The following is a 21,118-nucleotide window of genomic DNA, read 5'->3' as shown; positions in this document are numbered from 1 at the left end:
GGTTTTCAGTCTCTCAAGTTTAAACATAGCTTTCTGCTCCTTTTCTCTATTTTACCCATCACTATTTAATTGGCTTACTGCTAAGGGCTGGAGGTTTCTGGGAGAAATATTTATTTATTTATTTATTTATTATTTTATTTTTTCATTTCTCTCCAGAAGCTCTTTAGGATGCTTTTATATTTTCTTGGGCATCCATCACAAGGCTAGTCTTGAGACTTCCCACTCCCTCCCCTCTTACTGATGTGTTCATGGTAAAGGAAGAATAAACTACCAATTCCCTTGGAGTATTAGTAACCTGTGGAGGAGTATCTTCCTTTCAATCCTTTTATGCACTCTTCTAGCTCATTGTTTACAATATTTAAGTTTTCCTAGCTTACAAAAGAACCCCAAAACAAAACAGCAAAACAAAACAAACACCACCACCCCTCCCCAACTCACCCTTCAGTTCTCCTTTTTGAGTCTCTTGTCGTCCTGTTACTGCCCCAAGTGCTTTTCCTGTCCTTCTGCATACTCTGGGAAATTGAAATAGGAAAAAAATCTGTGCTCTGCTGGTCTCCTGTTATCTTTTTAACACTCAACTGTAAAAACTGCCTGTGCTCTAAGATTCAATAGTAGGAAATTGAAATAGGAGACAACTCTCTCTTTTTTTTTTTTTCTTTTTTTTTTTTTTTTCCCCTAGGGTTTGCTTGCAGTTTTAAAAATAGAAGCATAATAGAGGTATTGCCTGCAACAGAGTAAAATAAGAAAACATAAGCAAAGATTAAAGTGTGGTCTTCTAGCACTTAAGAAATGCTTTTGAAAGAGCCATACTACTAAGATAGCGTATTCTGAAGACCCTGTATCGGTATGCATGTGATTTTTAAACTTTTGTAGCAATGCTTGCTGTGCATGAAATCAGTATCGGCTGTGTTACCTGGCATTTGGAAGATTTCTGAGTCATGTACCATGCTTCGTTGCTCTGCCAAATTACGAGGGTAAAAACCACCAGTATTTTTTTCATAGTTCTTTAAATTGCAACTGAAGGGGAGACTGGCTTACAAAAGTGCTGTGGGTTTTTCTGCAGTGACATCTGTGGTGTATATATATAGTAGGTTCCCAAGTTGGAAGCCAGAAGAGTATGTGGGAAGTGTGAAAGGGGGATGGGACGGGAGCAAACAAGAAAGTCAGACAAAAGGAAATTGTTGATGCAAGTTAATGCCTTTTCTTAGTGATATTGATAAATTTCTGCTGCTGTTCAAGCATTCTAAATTATTCTCCTTCTGATTCTGTTTCCTTTTGCTTTTCTCCTGTTGCCTGGAAAACATGAGTGGAATCTAGTAGGACAAGAGGCTGCTTTTTCATTGTTTTGTGGCTCTGTTGCTAGCTATTGTCCTCTTGGCTCAGGCAGTTCATGTCAGCCTTTGTGTGGAGTAAGAAAAATGTTTTCGTTTTTTCTTTAAAGATTAAATTTCTAGACTGTGTGGATTGCTTTTATTTGAAAAGCAAGCTGTGCTAACTTAAGAATATCTCTCACCAACTAATGTATTTTCGCTTGCAATGTCACCTTTAGCACTTTGTTCAGTCGGATGCGCTTATTAAATTTGTGGGCTAGTTTGGGTGTAAAGCAGTCTTGAAATCTAGTTTCATTTTTTAATGTACTCTGTTTAAAACAAAGGAACTCTAAGCAAGACTGCATTGCATGAAGTTTTCTGTCAGGAATAAAAACCAGATCACTGACAATGTTGTATGTTTTCAACAGTTGGAAATAGAGCCAATTTTGCTCTTAAGTAGGAGCAGAGCTCTAACACCCGGTAGAGTAATGCAGCCTTGAGCAGTGTTGCTGAGATCTAGTCTGTTGTGGCTGACTTAACTCTGTTCTTTACTATATCACTGATTACTTATAAATGAAGATTGGTTTTGAGGACATTCTTGAAATAGAACAGAAATGTAGCTGTTTGCTAGTATGAAAACACATTTGTGGATGCATAGGGTAGTGCAAAAAATTAGACTTTTAGTTCTCTTGTAACTAACAGTTCTTGCAGGTAGTATTTATATGATCCTACTTCTTCATTGCCTTTATTATTGCTGTACTAATTAATGATATGGTGGTACAGAAAATATATTTAAAATGGAAGATACTGTAACATTCTTATTATCTGGTTTTTATTTTTCTTTTTTTCAGGCATCCATTAACAAGCTAAAAGTGACAGAACCATGGCTCAGTTTCCAACACCTTTTGGGGGTAAGTTGTTTATAGTGTATTCTTATATGCAAAAACTGCATAAATCTGTTGCTTTCCAAATATGTTCTGTATGGCAGTGTTTATAGATAAACTATCGTCTCAGAAAGATATACTATCTGGTTTGTGATGTTTTTGCAGACCAGTTGGAGAACACACATGGAATTTTGCAGAGACATTTCAGAATAGTCAAACGGAAAAGCTGTGCTGTACCCTTTTTTGTGCATCAATCCATTACAGTCCCACAGTTTGTAACTGTAGGGCAGATTGAGGCCACTCAGCCACTGGCAGTAGGGCATAGCCTCATTCTACACTAGTTGTGGCTAAGAAGTAGATATGCTTTTTCTTTGAGGTTTCATGGACTTTTTCATTGCTAAAAAGTATAGCAGATGCCTTTGGATGCTATCACTTCAAATTTCTTTTCCTTATTGTCCCATAATTCATGTTTAAATTAGAACAAAGGTACTACATTTTTTTAGCTCTCCATTTATAACTGGGGAAGGTATAGCATCTTGAACTTCAGTCTTTTTGAAAGATCCAGGAAGGGGGCTCTGGTAGTGCAATAGAGACATTACTTTTTGCTATTCACATGAAAGACAATTTTGACCCCAGTTTTGCAACCAATCTGAAGAAAGATTACAAAGATAAATTTCAGTTCTAAGGCCTAGTAACTAGTTTGGTTCCACTTAAATGTTGCATTTGTTAAGGGCTTTTCTCTGGAGATGCAGATATGATTCTTGTTGTGTATATATGTATGTTTTTGTATACATATATACAAATAAATATGCATACACACACACAAGTGTGTGTATGTATATAAATATATATGGAAGTCTAGTTTTGGGGATCAAATATAGCTAGGAACATGGGATATAGCTAGGAATTTGTATCTGGTGTTAGTGTTTCAGTGGGAGACTTCAGGGAACATGCATATTATTCAGAGTGTGTTGTTAGAGAAACCCAGTTCTTGTTAAACACAATTGATTGGATGCAATCTCTGCCAGTCTGGAAAAGTCCATGAAGCACAACAGAAGCAGCATCTTTTTGCACATGGTAGCTAGAACACACGTATAATTGGAAGCTGCTGTTCATTGCCTCAATTATCTTTAAGTCCAGCCCTCTGGGATTAAATGTTGTTTGGTCCCAGACTTTCTCAGTTTGGGAGTGAAACTGGCTACCAAAAGCTTTGATCAGATAAACTCCCTAGACAGTTTCATGTAGGATACCCTTTCAGGTTATGTAAATAGCTTCATTTCACCGTGTTTTTCTCAATCTAAGAGAAGTCGTGATGTGAAAGAAATGTGCTTATTTTGACTGAAGTATTTCTTAGGGCTGTGCTTTGCGTCCACCCATATTTAAACATGGACGTACATTCTCACTGGAAATCTTGTCTTCAAAGTATCCTCCTCTGCCATCTTCAGAGAGTTCTTGTTGCATTACAGATGGATAACAGCTTTCTTTTTTCAACTTTATATATAACCATTTGATCTTGCATCTGTTGTCCAGGGTCCTGTTAACAATCTTACATGGCCTTCAGAAGGAATTAACTATTTCTGAAATACTGAAATATATTACTGAAATAACTTAAATAACTTTTCTTATCTCACTGCTCTACAAAGAGGAAGTTGAAATAAGCGTGTGGCTAATGTAGTTTCTGGAGTTTCTTTAATTTGTAATGTAGTGTGAGGGAAGTTTGTTATGGTATTCTTACTTGAACCAAGTGTATCAAGTAGCATCATACCTCCTCTTAGAAGAATGACAGCAAAAGTCTAAGATTGTTGTAAGAAGAAACAAATGGTGTAAAAAAACAAACAAAAAAAAACCAACAAAAAAATTCCAATTTTTATGGGGAAATTTATCATCTTTTTGACAATGCAACATTTTCTGTTACCTGTAGTCACCAAACAAGATGCAGAGGAGAAGACTTATACAGTCTCCATCTTGGGACAGCCCTCACTCCAAATGTGCAATATCTGGTGTCCCTCTGCTTGTGAAGAACAGCGTATGATGGTTTTGTTTTTATTTTACTTCCTTTCTTTTTAAAGAATCTTTCAATTCAGCTTGGGAAATGGGTATGGAAAGAGCACAGCACCCAATATTTACATGGGGATGACTCATTGATATTCCAGAGCACTGCTCATTTTAAGAATGACTAATTAAAAAAAAAAAAAGGCATAGTAGGATTTTTATAATTGTTGGGAAGAATGTGGTATGCTCGACCTTCTGTTGATTTGTCCAGAAGATAATGCCCATTTCATATATGTGAGCTTGCTGCTTCACTTTTTCAGATGAGGTGATTGCTAAGCTATGTAGAAGAAAAAGATGGTTAGAGGGCTTGCTGCTGCATTCAAGAATATCTTGCTTATGAGTCAGTTTTGTGGTTTGGTGACTGTCTCCTTTGTATCCAAATATATTGTAAGGCCCCACAACCTCTGTATTGGCATCCAGGATCTGAAGCCGTGAACAATGTCTTGGTGTTCGGTAAGACCCTGCTTCATGCCCTCCCATAGGTCTTATTGTTTCCTCAAATAACAAAAGATGGAAACAAGGCAATGCCAGAGATGTCATTCATATTTTTCTGACTGAAGAGGCTACTAGGTTTGCTTGGATTAACGTTTTTTTTTTTGGTGTTCATACTGTTTCAATACCAACCAAATCTCCATCTGGAAGAGTAAATAATGATAATCATTTGTTATGGTACAGGGGCTCCAGAGAAGAAATCAACAAATTTTGATTTAAAATAGTTAGTAGAATACATTTTTAGGTACCTCATGCCAGAAGAGTTTTTAGTTCTGGGTTTTATTGCCCTCTTTGCAGAAGGATAGGAAGAGCTGAGGGGTGGTGGTTGTATTTTTTGGAGTTTGGATTTTTTTGTTGGTTGTTTTTTGGGTTTTTTTTTTTTTGGTACTGGAGTCATTCATACCTTAAAATTGAGAGAGAGAAACCCAGTGAATGATTGCAAATTTCATGTTGGTTTGTTGGTTGGTTTTTTTTTTTCTGTTTTGTTTTGTTTTTTTTTTTTTATCCTCGCTTTATATTCAAGAAATTCTCCCTCTTTGTGTAAGCTACCACATCCAGCCTTAGGATCTTAGGTTGGAATTGTCATGTTTCCAATACAGGGAGATGTTCATCTGCTCCTAGTTGGCCTAGTCTGCATATTGGTGATAAAGTCTTAATCAACACCATTCCTTTCCTCCTGTCAGGAGTTCATGAGAAGATGGTGAAGATAATTGCTTACCTGAACTATTGTGTTTTGGGATGTTCATATCCAAAGAGGAGTCCTGTTTCATCCCCGCAGGGAGCACAGCTATGAAATCTGTTTAGAGTGCCTCTATGAGCTTAATCAGTAAAATTCTGTGATTTTTGGACTAATCTTAAAATGTCCTTTCTTTGAATTAGATATTATTGACCTGTCTGCTTCTAGAAATACATAGGCTACCTGAAAGTGAGATGATAATTTTTAACCAAGAATGTAGTTTTTCTTTCATTAATGAAATCCACCACTTAAAGGAATGTTTTTCTTCCCCTTGTCCATTTCCTTTTCTCTCCAAAGTACATTTTGCCACATGAAAGTAGATTTTAAATAGCAGAAATTCAGGAGTCAGGAAATTCTCATGTTCTTTGTAACTGCTGAGTCTGATTCTGCTTCAGCCTGCAAGCAGTTTGAAATACTTGTAACTATTTGCAGACTTCATTACCTGAAATTTAATCTCTGAGAACTTAGTGCTGAGACAGAGTGAATGGTAGGTCTCTTCTTTATTTTTCTGCAAGTCTACATTTTATCTTTTTATATTACTTCAATAAAACAGTGATTCCATTAACTTAGATGCCTTCATATCATTACATTCCTATACAGTAGGTGTTACAGGAAGGTGCACCAGCGTATGTACTTCTACAGATGTTGAAATCATGATTTTTACTTATTAGAAATTGTTGAGACAAACCTGAAACATGGTGTTAGAGAGTTCATCGGAGGTCTCAAGTGGCAGTTGAGATACGTTTGCTCTGAGTACAAATAATCTGAAGGAGGAAAGTGAAATGCCTGCAAGAGGAGAGAGAGGAGAGGAACTCCTGCAAAAATGGGGATAGAACTGGAGAAAACATTGTGGAAGCATGGCACTGTAGAACGGTAGCAAATCTCAACGTAAACTAAATATTCACCTCCAATTTGTGTGGTGTGAAGAATTTGGTCTGTGTAACGTATTCTTACTCAGATTTCTCATTCTCAGAAGAATGAGGAACAAGCTTTCCTGTGCTATTGTTGCCCATGAAAAATGTTTGCTATCGGGTTGAGTTGCGCTTTTCCTAAACAAGTAAGAAGGCTTCTTCTCTTGTAATTGTACAAAACCACATAGTGCACAACTGATTATTTGGGGTACCTTTTCAGTTAAAAGAACTTGCGTTTCAGCTGTATGTGCTTTGAGAGGCAAATGACCTCCCATCCCCTACATATCTAGAATTATTAACTTTTTGCATTATATCCTCTGATATGCTGATGTTGTCTTTTAATAGCCCGTTTGTAAGTTTGATTGCACTTTGAGTAGCCTGGTTGTAAGTTAAATTTTTGTATGAGCCAGATAAGCGAATCAGTGCTCAGTAGTCATCTTAATTTGGAGCTTTGAACTATAGACTTTGGATGAACGGTTTCTGTGTGTATGTTGTTTTCAGCAGTCCAGTATGATAGGATATAATTACACTCAGAAATAAAAATAGTGTAGTTTTTAGATAATGTTTCTTAATTTTCTTTCTCCATTTCTTTTGAACTAGGCAACCTGGATATCTGGGCTATTACTGTGGAGGAGAGAGCTAAACATGATCAACAGTTCCATAGTCTAAAACCAATATCTGGATTTATCACTGGTAATGAAATAGTTTTTATTTCTAATTTCATTGAATTAAATCATAACTAACGAGCCTAAATATGCCTGGGAGACATTTGGGCATAAGAATTTTTTAAAATTGAACAAATCTTAATCATTTTATATCACATTTTTCATATGCTTTGCCACATCAACCCCATCTTCTCTGTTATTTTTCTGATGTTTACCAGCTTTATACCTGGCTTATGCCACTTGATTTTTCTGTAAGTAGAACTAAAATTATTTATATCTGTGGCTCTATAAAGCAGTTCTATTGTGTAGAGCCAGCTGATATTTACAAACTGTAGAGTTAGAATTCAGGATATGGAATCACCGTGATGCCTGGTAACATGCTCAGTGAATTAACTCTCTGTACTGAGTCTGGCTGAGATGGGGTTAACTTTCTTCATAGCAGCCTGTATGGTGCTGTGTTTTAGATGTTTTTGCTATGGCTGAACAGTCCTTGCAAAGCCTCAAGGCTTACACTGTTTCTTACTCTGCACTCCTCCAGCCTCGCCCGGGGTGGGCAAGAAGTCGGGAAGGGGACACAGCAGGGACAGCTGACCCAAACTGACTAAAGGGTTATCTCGTATCACCATGCTTAACAAAAACTGGGGGTGGGGTGCATGGTTGGGGTGTTGTCTTCCAAGGTAGCCATTGCTCAGAGAGTGAGCTTGAGGGAGGTGGTGAATGATTACTTTTGCATTGCTTGGGGTTGTTTTCTGCTCTTTTCACTTATTAAACTGTCTTTATTTTGACCAACAAGTTTTCTCACCTTTCCTCTCCCTATTCTCTTCTCCATCCTGCTGGGGGGAGGGAAATGAGTGAATGACTTTGGTGCCTAGTTTCTGCCTGGGGCCGACCCACCATGCTAACATACTAATAGATTAAGAAGTCTTTTTAAATTAAGATGTATCAATTTAACTGAAATCTGTTTCAGAAACTGATTGTTTAAACTAGTGAAACCAGCGTGGATGACCTCTTAAGAAAATCTAAATGGCAAAATTGATTTAAGGTGTGGGAAACAAAGCTGCAAGTAAAGGAATTGCACTGATCCTACTAAATTTTCATTGAACACCACCGATGTGCTTTGGTTTTAAAGAGAATAGGGTGCCTACTCTTTTGTTTGTTTTGTTGCATTTAATTTTCTTTAGTACTATCTCAACTCTGCTCAATTGAAATGGAAGGTATGGAAGTGTTTTACCTTGCTTGCTGTCTGATCCATCAAGAGGATTTCCACAGAAATTTTTCTGTGAAATCAGAATCAGATTCTTAGCAGAGTCTCATCACAGCCATACATACTTCCAAGTATACAATTTGACTGTTTCTGCTGCTGTTACATGACAGATATGGTACAAAATACTAATCCTTTTGACCTCCTTTGATATTTAGTGCTATTTCTAGTCTGTTTACAACTTTCCTTTACAGGCCACAACATTTCCAAGTACCTAATCCTTTTGTAATTGTTTTGCTATCCTTACTTTTAATTGATAGTTGGAAAATTACTTTGAAATATTCCATGGCTTTCTTTAATCGTGGCTTATCAGGTTCACATCAGGGTAAAGACCACTTACTTTATGTGCTAGCTCACTGGCATTGTACTTCCAAAAAAACTAAGCTAGAGTTATATTGATACATGCTTTCCTGGAAGAAAAAAATTTTTTCTTCTCACAAGGCATATGATTCCTGCAAAGAGAGCCATTAACACAGATTAGGCACCGTGAACCAAGAGTTTCCCATTGCCCTGAATGTTTATGCCCAGTTGACTTCATGTGCTGCTGACTGTTGCAGACTTAAATACTGTGTGCTTGTTGGAAATATCTGGTAGGTTTGAAAGTGACAAAATAAGTTTAAATCTCATACTCTTGTTATGTATGCGTAGCATTAAGTATTTATGGGTTTACTGTTGCTTCTGTTTTAGATATTTTTGAGTCATGATTTCCTCTTTCTCTTACAGGTATTTTTAGCATTTTCTGAAATGATGTCCTATTTATTTTATAGGTGATCAAGCTAGAAACTTTTTTTTTCAATCTGGGTTACCTCAACCGGTATTAGCACAGATATGGTGAGTATATGGGAGGGGATGGGAGAATTGCAGTTGTGTCACAGAGTAAAGTTTACTGGTACAGATTTGGACAGTAACTATATTTCACAGTCTGGGGTCTAAAATCACCAGTTTAGTGCAGTGCGCCTTCCAAAAGTCTACAAGACAAATATGCTTTGTGGTATGTTTTAGCTGAGTTTTTAAACTCAGTTCAGGTATTGGAAGCAGACATCCTTCTACAAATGGCATTTTTGAAGTTGGCAATTTGCAGCCCTCATCTCTAATTGCTAAATGCTTTCAACTTTGTTAAAACGGTACCAGTACAATCTCTAAGCACAGTAATTACGTATATAGGAGACAAAAGGAAAACTAGGGAAAATGTGGGCCCATTGTTGAATGAGACAGGTGCTGTGGTGACGGATGATGCAGAGAAGGCGGAGTTGCTAAATGCCTTCTTTGCTTCTGTCTTCACTGTTCGGGCCAGTCCTTGTGAGACCCCGACTTTGCAGGTAACAGAGAAAGTCTGGGGGAAACAAGACTATCCCTTGGTTGACAAGGAGCACGTTAAAGATCAGTTAGATAAATTGGATATACATAAATCCATGGGGCCTGATGGGATGCACCCTCGTGTGCTGAGGGAGCTGGGGGAAGTCATTGCTGGGCCTCTCTCCATTATCTTTGAAAGGTCCTGGAGGACAGGTGAGGTGCCTGAGGACTGGAGGATAGCCAATGTCACTCCAGTCTTCAAAAAGGGCAGGAAGGATGACCCGGGAAACTACAGGCCGGTCAGCCTCACCTCCATCCCTGGGAAGATGATGGAGCAGCTTGTTCTGGGAGTCATCTCAAAGCACCTGGATGAAAAGAAGATTATCAGAAGTAGTCAACATGGATTCACCAAGGGGAAGTCATGTCTGACTAATCTGATAGCCTTCTATGACAAAGTAACTAGATGGGTGGATGAGGGGAGGGCAGTGGATGTTGTCTACCTTGACTTTGGCAAGGCTTTCGACACTGTCTCCCACATCATCCTCACAGGAAAGCTTAGGAAGTGTGGCTTAGATGAATGGACGGTGAGGTGGATTGAGAACTGGCTCACAGATAGAGCTCAGAGGGTTGTGGTTAGTGGCGCAGAGTCTAGTTGGAGGTTAGTAACAAGTGGTGTCCCTCAGGGGTCAGTACTGGGCCCAGTTTTGTTCAACATATTCATCAATGATCTGGATGAAGGGATAGAGTGTACCATCAGCAAGTTTGCTGATGACACAAAACTGGGAGGAGTGGCTGACACGCCAGAAGGCTGTGCTGCCTTACAGCGTGACCTCGCCAGGCTGGAGAGTTGGGCAGAAAGAAACCTTATGAAGTTCAATAAGGGTAAGTGTAGGGTACTGCACCTGGGGAGGAATAACCCCATGCACCAGTACAGGTTGGGGGCTGACCTCCTGGAGAGCAGCTCTGTGGAGAGGGACCTGGGAGTCCTGGTGGACAACAGGATGACCATGAGCCAGCAATGTGCCCTGGCGGCCAAGAAGGCGAATGGCATCCTGGGGTGCATCAAGAAGAGTGTGGCCAGCAGGTCGAGGGAGGTCATCCTCCCCCTCTACTCTGCCCTGGTGAGACCGCATCTGGAGTACTGTGTCCAGTTCTGGGCTCCCCAGTTCAAGAAAGACAGGGAACTGCTGGAGAGGGTCCAGCAAAGGGCAACGAAGATGATTAGGGGACTGGAGCACCTTTCTTATGAGGAAAGGCTGAGGGACTTGGGTCTCTTTAGTCTAGAGAAAAGAAGATTGAGGGGGGATCTTATTAATACATACAAATACTTAATGGGAGGATGCCAGGGGGATGGGAGCAGTCTTTTTTCAGTGGCGCCCAGTGATAGGACGAGGGGTAATGGGCATAAACTTGAACATAGGAAGTTCCATCTTAACATGAGAAGGAACTTCTTTACTTTGAGGGTAGTGGAGCACTGGAACAGGCTGCCCAGAGAGAATTCTGTGAGCCTATGCAAGACTCGCAAAATTTGTTATAAAAATTGAGACTGGCACAGACTATTTTCATTGTAGTTGGAAATATAGCTTGAAAGCTTGAAATTTTTAGCATTCCTTGGTGAGTTTAGACAGATCAGAATCTCCTTTGCTGTATATTACACATCACAAAATTCTCTACAATCTGCCAGTTTCTTCATGCAGGATTGCAGTTGTTTCTGTTCCAAATTATATGACCCTGCCAGACTTGGACATGCTAATTTGCGTAGATTATTCATAATTTACATTAATTATATTACTACTAAAACTTTTTTTGGTGCTATACAGAGGGAAATAATACTGTTTTTTCATTCTACATTGGAAAAAAAGCAGCAGAGGGATGGATAACTTGACAAATCTGTTAATTTTTCCTCTGTTGTTAACTGTTTGAAAGAGTAGTTTATTGCAGTTATAAAAACTTTTTGTTGTAGTAAGGATTTCTAAAGGCAGAATCTTGCTCTGACTGGAGAAAGAAGAGAATTATTTTCTTGCAAGAAAAACAAGTGCTTTGGAAATATGCATGCCTAAAAGAGGGGCTGGATTTATGTGGCTTTTAAATATATAGCTTATTTTCTTTTCAAATTATCTACATCTTATAAATATAAAATCTGGTCTGGTTATCTTATTTTCTGAAGACTCAGTAAAAGTTCAAACATCCCTTTGGAACTTCTCATGCCTCTTAATTAAACAGGGAAAGAAATTTTGTCTTAAACAAGACATCCTTTCTCCAAAAATGTTCCGTAGGCATTAGCTTTAAATAGGTGTTAACAAAACTAAACAGTTGTAAATAGTCTGACTAAAAAATCTCTTCCTCTCTGAATTACTCAGTTTTTCAGCCTCTTGAGAGGGAGAGAATCATTCCACTAGTTCTGTAGTTGTCATAGAGACAAGACCTGAACTTGCACATTTTTTTAAATAAAGCTGAACTAAAACTTATTCATGCTGCCTTTATAAGTCATAAAAAAGCATGTATACATCCCTTTCTCACTTTTTTCGATCATCTCTGAATTAAGAGAAGTAAATATTTAAGTAAAAGTCTAGATCACCTGTATATATTCCCTGTTGGAATTAGAATAACCAAGTAGGAAAACAGTCGTGTAGTGGTAGTAAGTCCTCTTAAAAAGACCAAAACAAAAAAAGGAGGGAAAAAAAAAAAGAATACCCCCTTCTTTTCTTCGAATGATTTAACTCTCTTGATCTATCAGTGAATGTTTGTAACCTACCACAGTTTACTGCTGTCCTACAGAAACAAGAGAAGTTAAACTGTTTAGTGGCAAGAAGTCCTTTGCAGCCTGTGAAGGACATCACAGTATGCTCAAGACTGCATTGAAAATTGTGTATCATTGTTTGTCTTAGCTACCAGGGGTAAGATCTCAAAATAGCATACTTGCTTTGTGGATTAATAGCAATATTCTAATGTTGTCTGTCTAACTATTAACATTTATATAGATCTGTGAGTACTTAAATAGAGGTGGCAATTCTGGAGTAAAAAGCCCAGAATCCCTGTGAGAGATAGGAGCTGTGTAAAACATTTTTTATCACTATTCTTTATTTCTTACATAGATGGAATAATTTTCTTTTTTAGGTAGCATTTGATTATTAGAGGGAGAGAAGGGGGGTTAAACAGCCTCTAAGGAAGAAAAGTTGTTATTTTGACTTAGAGCAACTTGTAAAATTCTTCAAATTCATTTTCTGATCCTAGAAATATGGAACTATATGTATGTTGTCTTTTGGAAGCATTTTGCTATTCCTTATTAGTCTATTTATTTTGAATACAGTTGATCATATTAATCTGTCTGCAAGATAGGAACCTAGCATTTGTTCATAAAGGACAACCTACAGCTGTATGTAGACAAGCTTATGCTAATACAAAGTTTCACCTGTTTTGTTGTTTATGGAAGTTCTTGTATAGAAAAACACAACTGGCAAAGGAACTGCAGGGGTAATTGGCCTAATGAGTGAGTGGCCATATTGCTTTCAGAGCTCTCTGCAGAAAAAGCAAGCCCTCTACCTCTATGAGTTTCCAAACATTATCTCATGAGTGAGAGAATTTTGTATGCGTAAGTGAGCAGTGTAAGGATTTTCACTGTCTTATATTTTAATTTTAATTAAAATTGAATTGCCATTTTTGTATCGTGAAAAAATAATTTTCACTAGAACTTCAGGAAATGCTAGCTAGCGAGCTGAAGTACCAGTTAAATGTCTTCTGGCTCAAGAGTTGCTTTGAGAATATTCTGCAGTTGGTGTAGTTGTTTTCTAAGATGAGACTCTAAGGAGTATATCTTACTTTAATTTCTGCTATTAATCAAAGCTTTCCCAGAATTCATATTTCTTAAAAACAGTAGCTCCATGGTTTTTAGCATTGAGAATTCCTGTGTCCTTTCTACTCATCGTTCATTTAAGAAAAAAGTAGTCTCTGGGACCTTAATGGAGCAAATTAGTGGAATTATTATGGTCTGTCATGACTTCTTTACTGTTCTACCCTTTACAGGCTTTGCAGTCTGCCAAGCTGGTAATCTATTAAGAAGCCTCTAAGTAGGCTTTGAATTTGAGACTGCAGTGGCTCGGAAGATAACTGTTTTTAAGTAGGCAATAATCTGACTTTCTTTTAAAGCCCTTATGAATGGTGGCCTCAAAAAGCATCTTCTGTGTGGCCTCTCTCTCTGGAATTAAATGAGAACTAAAATAATCAATGCCATCTGTGTTTCATGCATTTAGAATTACTTGTTTTTTCAGGACAGACTAAAGCCATTGGTTGACTTCCCTATTTCTGACATATGCTTGCCTCATAACCTTCTTAAATTTGTGTCCAAGTGTGGTAGTGAAAGATTATGGGTGGCAATTCTGCTAGTTGTAACTCTTACTATACATGCATTGATTAAGTTACTGATGCTAAAGACCTAATTTCTCCTCTCAAATTATGGCTGAGTTTTTTAGTGCAATATGGGATTGTGCAATCTTATATGGGAATGTATAGCTAAATAAATTCAGATTTTTTTGAACTGCAAGGAGATTTCCTTGTTTTAACACTGTGCTATTTTCATGGAGATGGAAGTTTTGTAGGCTAATCATAAGCATATTTGACAGAAAAAACTATGCATGCTCAGTTTCTGCACCTCATAAATGCAAAAATAATCAAGTTACCTTTGCATTCTGCAGAAAAGAGGAGAGAAAGGAGGAGGAAAACATCTGTAGGGGAAGAATTTTGTCAGCACCTGAAACCTGGCATTGTGATGAAGCCCACTGCAGCTATTCTCATTAGAAAATCCCTGTTATAAACACATGCCTGTTCTGTAAAATATAATAAATATTTAGTCAATGTTTAATCTATTTACTGCTCTGCACTGGTTCCGGCCAGACCTTAAATGAAACACGTTTAAGGACATTACATTCTTCTCAATTTCATTAGAAGCAGAATGGTGATATTAGGTAATGTTTCCTGTCAGCCACTCACTGCATTTAAGGTGATGTTTATTCAAAAGTAGCACTGTAATCTAACAGCATGGTGCTAGGTTGAGTAATTAGAAACGAAAATTTGTCCTATTTTTGCACTAAAGATTTTGTCACACAAAAGCTGATTTTTGTTAGCATGCTGTAAAAATGGATATAAATTCTGTAGTGTGCACGTAATTTTTCTCACTGAAATTTGTGCTGTTAATTTAAGTAACAAAGCCATTGACGTAGAGTAAAAGAGTTGAACAGAAGGTCACATGTTAAATTAAAAGCTACTGATGATTATGTGAATAGGAGTTCAGTTAAAGCATTGAGACTGGTGCACGTCAAAGTTTTTTATTACTGGACAATTAATATTTTCTCATGTAGAATGCAAAGACTTACTATGTTCTAGAAGAATACTGTAAACAGTTCCTGGAGAATCAAGGTTGCCTACAGTGTGATACTTACTCTTACTGCATTTTCATGGCTATGCATATAACAGGTTAGGGACTCTGCCTGTGCTTTAGTAATGGAAAGGCTTAAATTTTATAAACCAAAATGTTTGCAGGTGTAGAAGCTATTTAGGTTGAACAAATAAGACTGTTATGAATACAATTTAAGTGATTACTTTGCTTAAATGCAAAGATGTAAGGAACGTTGTGACTATTTGAGCTGTCGATGCCAGTTGGTCGCTATGGAGCTGACTTCTCTGTATGTTTGAGGAACAAGTTGTCTTTGGGAGGACCACCGACTGCTTGGAGTGCAGTCAAAAATCTGCTAGAATAGGTTCATCCAGATCAATTTCTCTAGCTTTGTTCCTATGCACATCCTCAGCTTGCCTAGCTATATAACCCTGTCTTTTACTGCCCATTTCCACTGAGCATCTGACAGAAGAATGGCTAAGCAGGTGTTGAACTAAACTTTCATTAAATCCCCCACACATTTCCTTTGTTGAATATTTTCGAATTTTCCTTAGTTGCCTTCGAAAAGGTGTGGTGTCTGCTTGTAAGCATCAATTAAATGAACCTAATTATCTGCTCCTGGTTTCCATTGTTCTTAATACTCTGTAATTTTCTAATGAGGCTTTCTTACCCTCAGTACTCATTCACTGTATGTTGGTTTACTTCCTAGTGCAAAACCCACAAAAGGGAGCACTTCAGAAAATACATTTAGACATTAAATTTCTGACATTCTAATGTTCCAAATGCCTTTTGCCTCTTGAATGTTTCTGGTTTGGAAGACTTGCAGCGTGTATTTCTCCCAAGTGAGACATCACTGTTTATAGGTGGTCACTAATGGATGCTATATGAACTGTTTTGGTTGTAAAAAGTAAAAGATGTATGAAGAAGAAAATGAAAATGTACTGAGTAATACTGTTTCTTGTATGCCTAAGTGATGATTTTGGACAGCAAAAATTCTACAGCATGTTGTGGGACACTTCCATGCTATTGTTGAAAAATAGGGTGGATATTCTTAATTGTCATAGTTAAACTGTGAATTCCTTCAAAATGAATTTGGGCTTTTTACAGGAATTTCAAGTTAATATAAACGTTTCTGATATAGAGAAGATTTTAGAGATATGCAAACATGTCTTTTTGAGTTTTATACCTGTTTCATTGTATAGGAGGAAAAGAACTACATACTGCATACCTGCAGTGTGTTTGCAGGTTTGCACATAGGGGCTTGTGGTATGTACACCCCACTGGACAGAAAAATATGATGGAAGCTAATAAACTCTTAGAATTTTTTTTTTGTCCAGAGAAAGCCATTGTACTTCAGAATTAACAGAACGTGGATAACCTTAGTAACAAAATGAGAAGCCTCCTTTGTGTTTTTAACTATTTTCTGGAAGTAACTATACCTTTCATTTTGTAATGTACATTTTTCTTTAACAGCTATTGCAGTCTGTCCTTGCGGTTGCTTAACACCCATAGGAGAGAAGCTCCTTTGCCTTCACTAGGGTTCTCCCACTTGTCTCTGCAAGTTGCGTGAAGACAAAAGCATGATGTCTTCCACTTTAACCTAGCCTGTCAGTACATCAGGAGGTACCAGTGTGTTGCTCTTTGTGGAAGAGTGATCAGAAGCTGAGACTCTAGAGCAGTGGTGTTCTGCAAGGAAAAGGAGAGACCCATTTCAAATTTGTACTTCTCTTGGTCCAGGTTTGCCGTGCTTGTCTTCCCTCTTCCTTTTGCTGGTTGAACTACCATATATCAAGTTTGACTACTACAGTAGGATCTTTTTAACTGATTATTTGTCAAATGAACCACATACTAAGCGATCATGACTGAAACTTTAATCCAAATCACATTATGCTGTGTGGGTCCCAGAATGAGTTTTAACTAAGTTTAGGCTTCCATAGACTTCCTGGTAGTGGGTATAGAGGAAGGTTTAAAGTTACTGAAGAGCAGGCAGATTTTATGAGTAAACTTTGCTGTGATACAAAGCTTCACGAAGCAAGACCTAGAAGTTCTTACAGCCAGAACTTGTTCTTCAATGAAATATATGTAGTAATTCAACATCTTTCAGGGAGTGTAAAAGTACAATGTGTACTTTTCTGTAAAACGTAGTAATTCAACATCTTTCAGGGAGTGGTACAATGTGTACTTTTCTGTAAAATGGTAAGCCTCAAAGTCTACGGTTTCCTCACCAGACTTTCTCTTTTGTCTTTAAATACTGCTGCCAGATTTTCAGTAGTGTTATTTAGCCTCGTGACATCAAAATTGGTGGATTAAAATAGCTACACTGCTGAAAATGCTGTCTTATGAGTATTGGGAAGGGTTGGAGTGTCTCCATTTTTGGGGAAATGCTACTGGTGATCAAATCCAGGGGAAACTCTTTAAGATGTGTGGTTGGCCTGTGGCAACTGCTGCTGGGATCTGCCTTTTTGTTGAGTTTTCCTAGGGTTCTTTTTTGGTTGGTTTGAGAGGGGTTTCGTTTTGTGAATGTTTTGCCACTACATTTACCTGTCTGTCTACTTATTTAAGTATCAATTATAAATAATAGTTAATTTATTGCGGTACTTTTTTGATAACTTTTCACATACTTATGTGAAAGCTTTCCTTGACAGGGATTTGATCAGAAATAAAGCTCTAGTTTAACTGGACTGCCTCTGTCCTTTTTGTTGTCACACCCATGACATGTAAATGTATGTATGAACTTAAAAATATGTATAATTCCAATACTGAAATGTGTACTTAATTCTTCAAGTCAATGCAAAGAAATAAGCTTAATTTTTACAACTAAATTTACAACCAATTACATTATTAATGTGCATTTACTCTGGGTTTTGGTTTGCAATTGCAGGAACTAACATTCTTCTTCCTGCTTGTCTTCCCCCAACCTCCCAACCCTATTCCCTGCTGAGCATGGTTTTCTTAACCATCAAATGAAGAAACAAAAAGCAGACTGTTTCAGTCAGACTGCTTTACATGAAAGCCTATTCAAGGTCTAGGCTCAGTGTTTTATCTTGAGTACTATTGTTTAACTGAAAACACATTTGTACACTTGCAGATGTAATGGTGTTTAGTAAAGAGCACAGATTTAAAGAACGTTTTATTTTAAGTGTAGCTAAAATACAGATTTGCAAACTTAGTCATTTGATTCCCTGTGGTGCTGTTTGTAGTACCATGTAGTTTTATTTGTGTGATTTTGCAAAGTTTTTGTAGAACTACATTAACCTTTCTTCTCTAGATGCCTCACTGTAATTCCTCCGAGTTGAAAAGTGACTTTAAAAATATTCATTGATCACTCCAAGAAAGAAATCGAGAAGCTCACGGTTTAAACAGTGTCTTGTTTCATGACTGGTTTTAGCCTGGCATAATTATTTCGAGTGGAAATTAGTTAGTCTTGAATTTATGTGCCTGTGTGCACACTCCTAGGTCAGTTCCTGAAGTTCATAATTTAGTTAGATTCTTATCTAACTGTGAAAATCGTGTATTTTGTAGGGCTCTAGCTGACATGAACAATGATGGGAGGATGGATCAGCTGGAGTTTTCGATAGCTATGAAACTTATCAAATTAAAACTACAAGGTTATCAACTCCCATCTGCACTGCCTCCTGTCATGAAGCAGCCACCTATTGCTGTGCCTAGTGCACCAGGATTTGGTAAGCTCTTTTTCCTCCTTGTTAGCTTGTATTGTAGCACCCTCAGTTGAATTTGTCATTTTGCAGTTTCTAAGAGAAAATTCTAGGAAAAAGTACTTCTAAAAGTACACGGACTCAAAACCAAATGTTGCCACATGCACGCACGTGCTCCAGAAAAAAAATCTCAATAAGCTTTTGGCACCCAACTATACTGAATAACATCAGTTGAGGTGCTGTTTGCTTCAGGTCTTATAACGCTCCCTGTACGCTGCAAACAAAAGTGTTTGTGGGGAAAAAAGATGGATCAGGTAGCAGGGCTAGTGCATTCCAAAGTGATGGAGTTTTTATTTAAATTGTTATCATTAAGGGGTCTAGAACTTTGGCAACATTAGCGATGTTTTTCTTGACTTTTTACAAGTCATGGTAGTAATGCACCCCTCTGCTTTTATTTTATGAACAGTGCTGCACTGGTATTGGCTAGAATAGCTGCTGATTCAGTTCTTGTGGTTAAGTACTGCCAGGGTTGCCATCATTTTAAGGAAAAGAGTAGGGAAAATGGGATGGTGCAAGGAAAATAACTAAATGAAGCTGAACCTCATGTTTGACACCTTGTTGTTCTGCCATATTCTGTAGTGAGAGGTTCTTTACCTTTCTGTTTCAGTCGTTGCTGTGACTGAAGCTGATTGGTGCCTGAGAATCACTGCTGTCCCTAAGAAAAGAGAATAGTGCATTTGATAAACTGTGGTGTTTGATCAGTTGTAAAACTTGTGAAAGCAACAAACAGTTTTATTTCTGACTGTAAGAAATCAATGAAATTTAACAGAGCAGTATTGGTTTAAGTGAGAAAAGTCAACCCCCCAATAAAACCAGCAAAATCTGTGATTTTCTTATTTCTCATTCAGTGTAAACTTGATCTCAGCTGTTTGCACACACCCTCATTCTTCCCATTGGCATGACTGGACCTCCTTAACCTCCCTGTTATCCATGCAACTGTGCTTACACCTAAAATACCTCATTACTGTGCTTTACCCTATTAGCTTTGCACTGTTTCATCTTGACAATAGGCTGCAAGCAGTTATCCTGAAGCTTGTTCTTTTCAGCTGTGGCTAAATGTAGGCCTTGGGTTCATTACTCACTGGAAGTTGACAGTGCTGCTCTTCATTTAGTTCAAGGCAAACAATCCTTTTCTTCAGCAAATGCTAATAGACTTTTTTGGTCAGTGTTGCATCCAGTGCGATCTTACATGCATACATTATAAAGTGGTATGTTGTTTCCTCTGCATTGTTTTATGTTCCCCTGCCATGCTAATGGTGCAGCGGACTGTAAGAGTTCTTTCAAGGGGTGTGCGGAAGGTTCCATTTCAATTTGCTCTTTATTTCTGCATTTACTGCTGGGTTGCAGGCTGCAGTTAAATTGTTGTATCATATTAGCAGTCTCTAAATTAGAAAAAATATCTCCTTTTCTTGCCCATAGGTATTGGGGGCATTGCCAGCATGCCATCTCTTACAACAGTTGCCCCAGTGCCAATGGCATCTATTCCAGTAGTAGGAATGTCTCCACCATTAGTATCTTCTGTTCCTGCAGCAGCAGTACCTCCCCTGGCTAATGGAGCTCCTGCTGTTATACAGCCTCTGCCTGCTTTTGCTCATCCTGGTATGCTACATACTGAGACTGTTTACTCTCTTGCTATTAACAAATTATTTTGCCATTTTCTTTGGATCCAGAGGACAATAGACATGGAATTAGCCATTCTAGCTTACTTTAAAGAATGACTTTGAGTAAGGACTGTGCTTTGATTTAGCCCAATGTAATTGGTTAGCAAACTTGTATCAAAGTTAAAAGGAGAAACGTGAACGTACCATACTGTAACAATGTCATGTTAAGCAAAATATTAACCTTGTTATAACAGCAGTGTGATCAATCTAGCTTGCCAGTAAACTGTTGCCTAGAAATTGGTCCTCTCCTATCTATTTATAACTTTTGAAGTACTGCTCTTTGGGGTTAATTTAACATACCGGACTACGTATGATTTCTAACATTAATCACAATATAATTTGATATGAACAGAGTTTGCATAAAACTGCAAAAATAAAAAGACATAAGAGAAGTGCTGTGTGTTTTCACCTATTTTGTTGACACTGTTAACTTATCTTAGTATTTTTTAAAGGGATACTATCAGAAGAACCATAATGCTTGTATCTGATGTTAGGAACTAAATGAATGTCATTGAAATTCTACAGTTTAAAATGCTCATACTAAAAAATACGTGTATTCTCTTATTTCCAGCCACATTGCCAAAGAGTTCTTCCTTTAGTAGATCTGGTCCAGGATCACAGCTAAACGCAAAACTGCAAAAGGCACAGTCGTTTGATGTGGCTAGGTAAGTTGGTATGGAATGAGTGTATGTGTGTATCTGGTTCCCCAGAGCTAGAAAAAACTACTTCTCTTTCACAAAGTTGT

General features: G+C 37.8%; 1 protein-coding gene across 1 annotated transcript in view; it reads left to right on the top strand.

The window, feature by feature from the left end:
- Positions 1 to 2,193: 2,193 nt before the first annotated feature.
- Positions 2,194 to 21,118, top strand: part of ITSN1 (intersectin 1 (SH3 domain protein)) — a 106,356-nt gene continuing 87,431 nt past the window's right edge. Inside the window, exons 1-6 of the mRNA XM_009894877.1 lie at positions 2,194 to 2,221; positions 6,986 to 7,078; positions 9,079 to 9,142; positions 18,519 to 18,679; positions 20,132 to 20,311; positions 20,945 to 21,038. Coding sequence (XP_009893179.1) covers positions 2,194 to 2,221; positions 6,986 to 7,078; positions 9,079 to 9,142; positions 18,519 to 18,679; positions 20,132 to 20,311; positions 20,945 to 21,038 — 620 coding nt within the window. The remainder of the gene's footprint in view (positions 2,222 to 6,985; positions 7,079 to 9,078; positions 9,143 to 18,518; positions 18,680 to 20,131; positions 20,312 to 20,944; positions 21,039 to 21,118) is intronic.

Source organism: Charadrius vociferus, unplaced genomic scaffold (genome assembly GCF_000708025.1).
Source record: "Charadrius vociferus isolate BGI_N301 unplaced genomic scaffold, ASM70802v2 scaffold201, whole genome shotgun sequence".
Taxonomy (NCBI): Eukaryota; Metazoa; Chordata; class Aves; order Charadriiformes; family Charadriidae; genus Charadrius; species Charadrius vociferus.
This window is presented reverse-complemented; position numbering and strand designations above follow the sequence as displayed.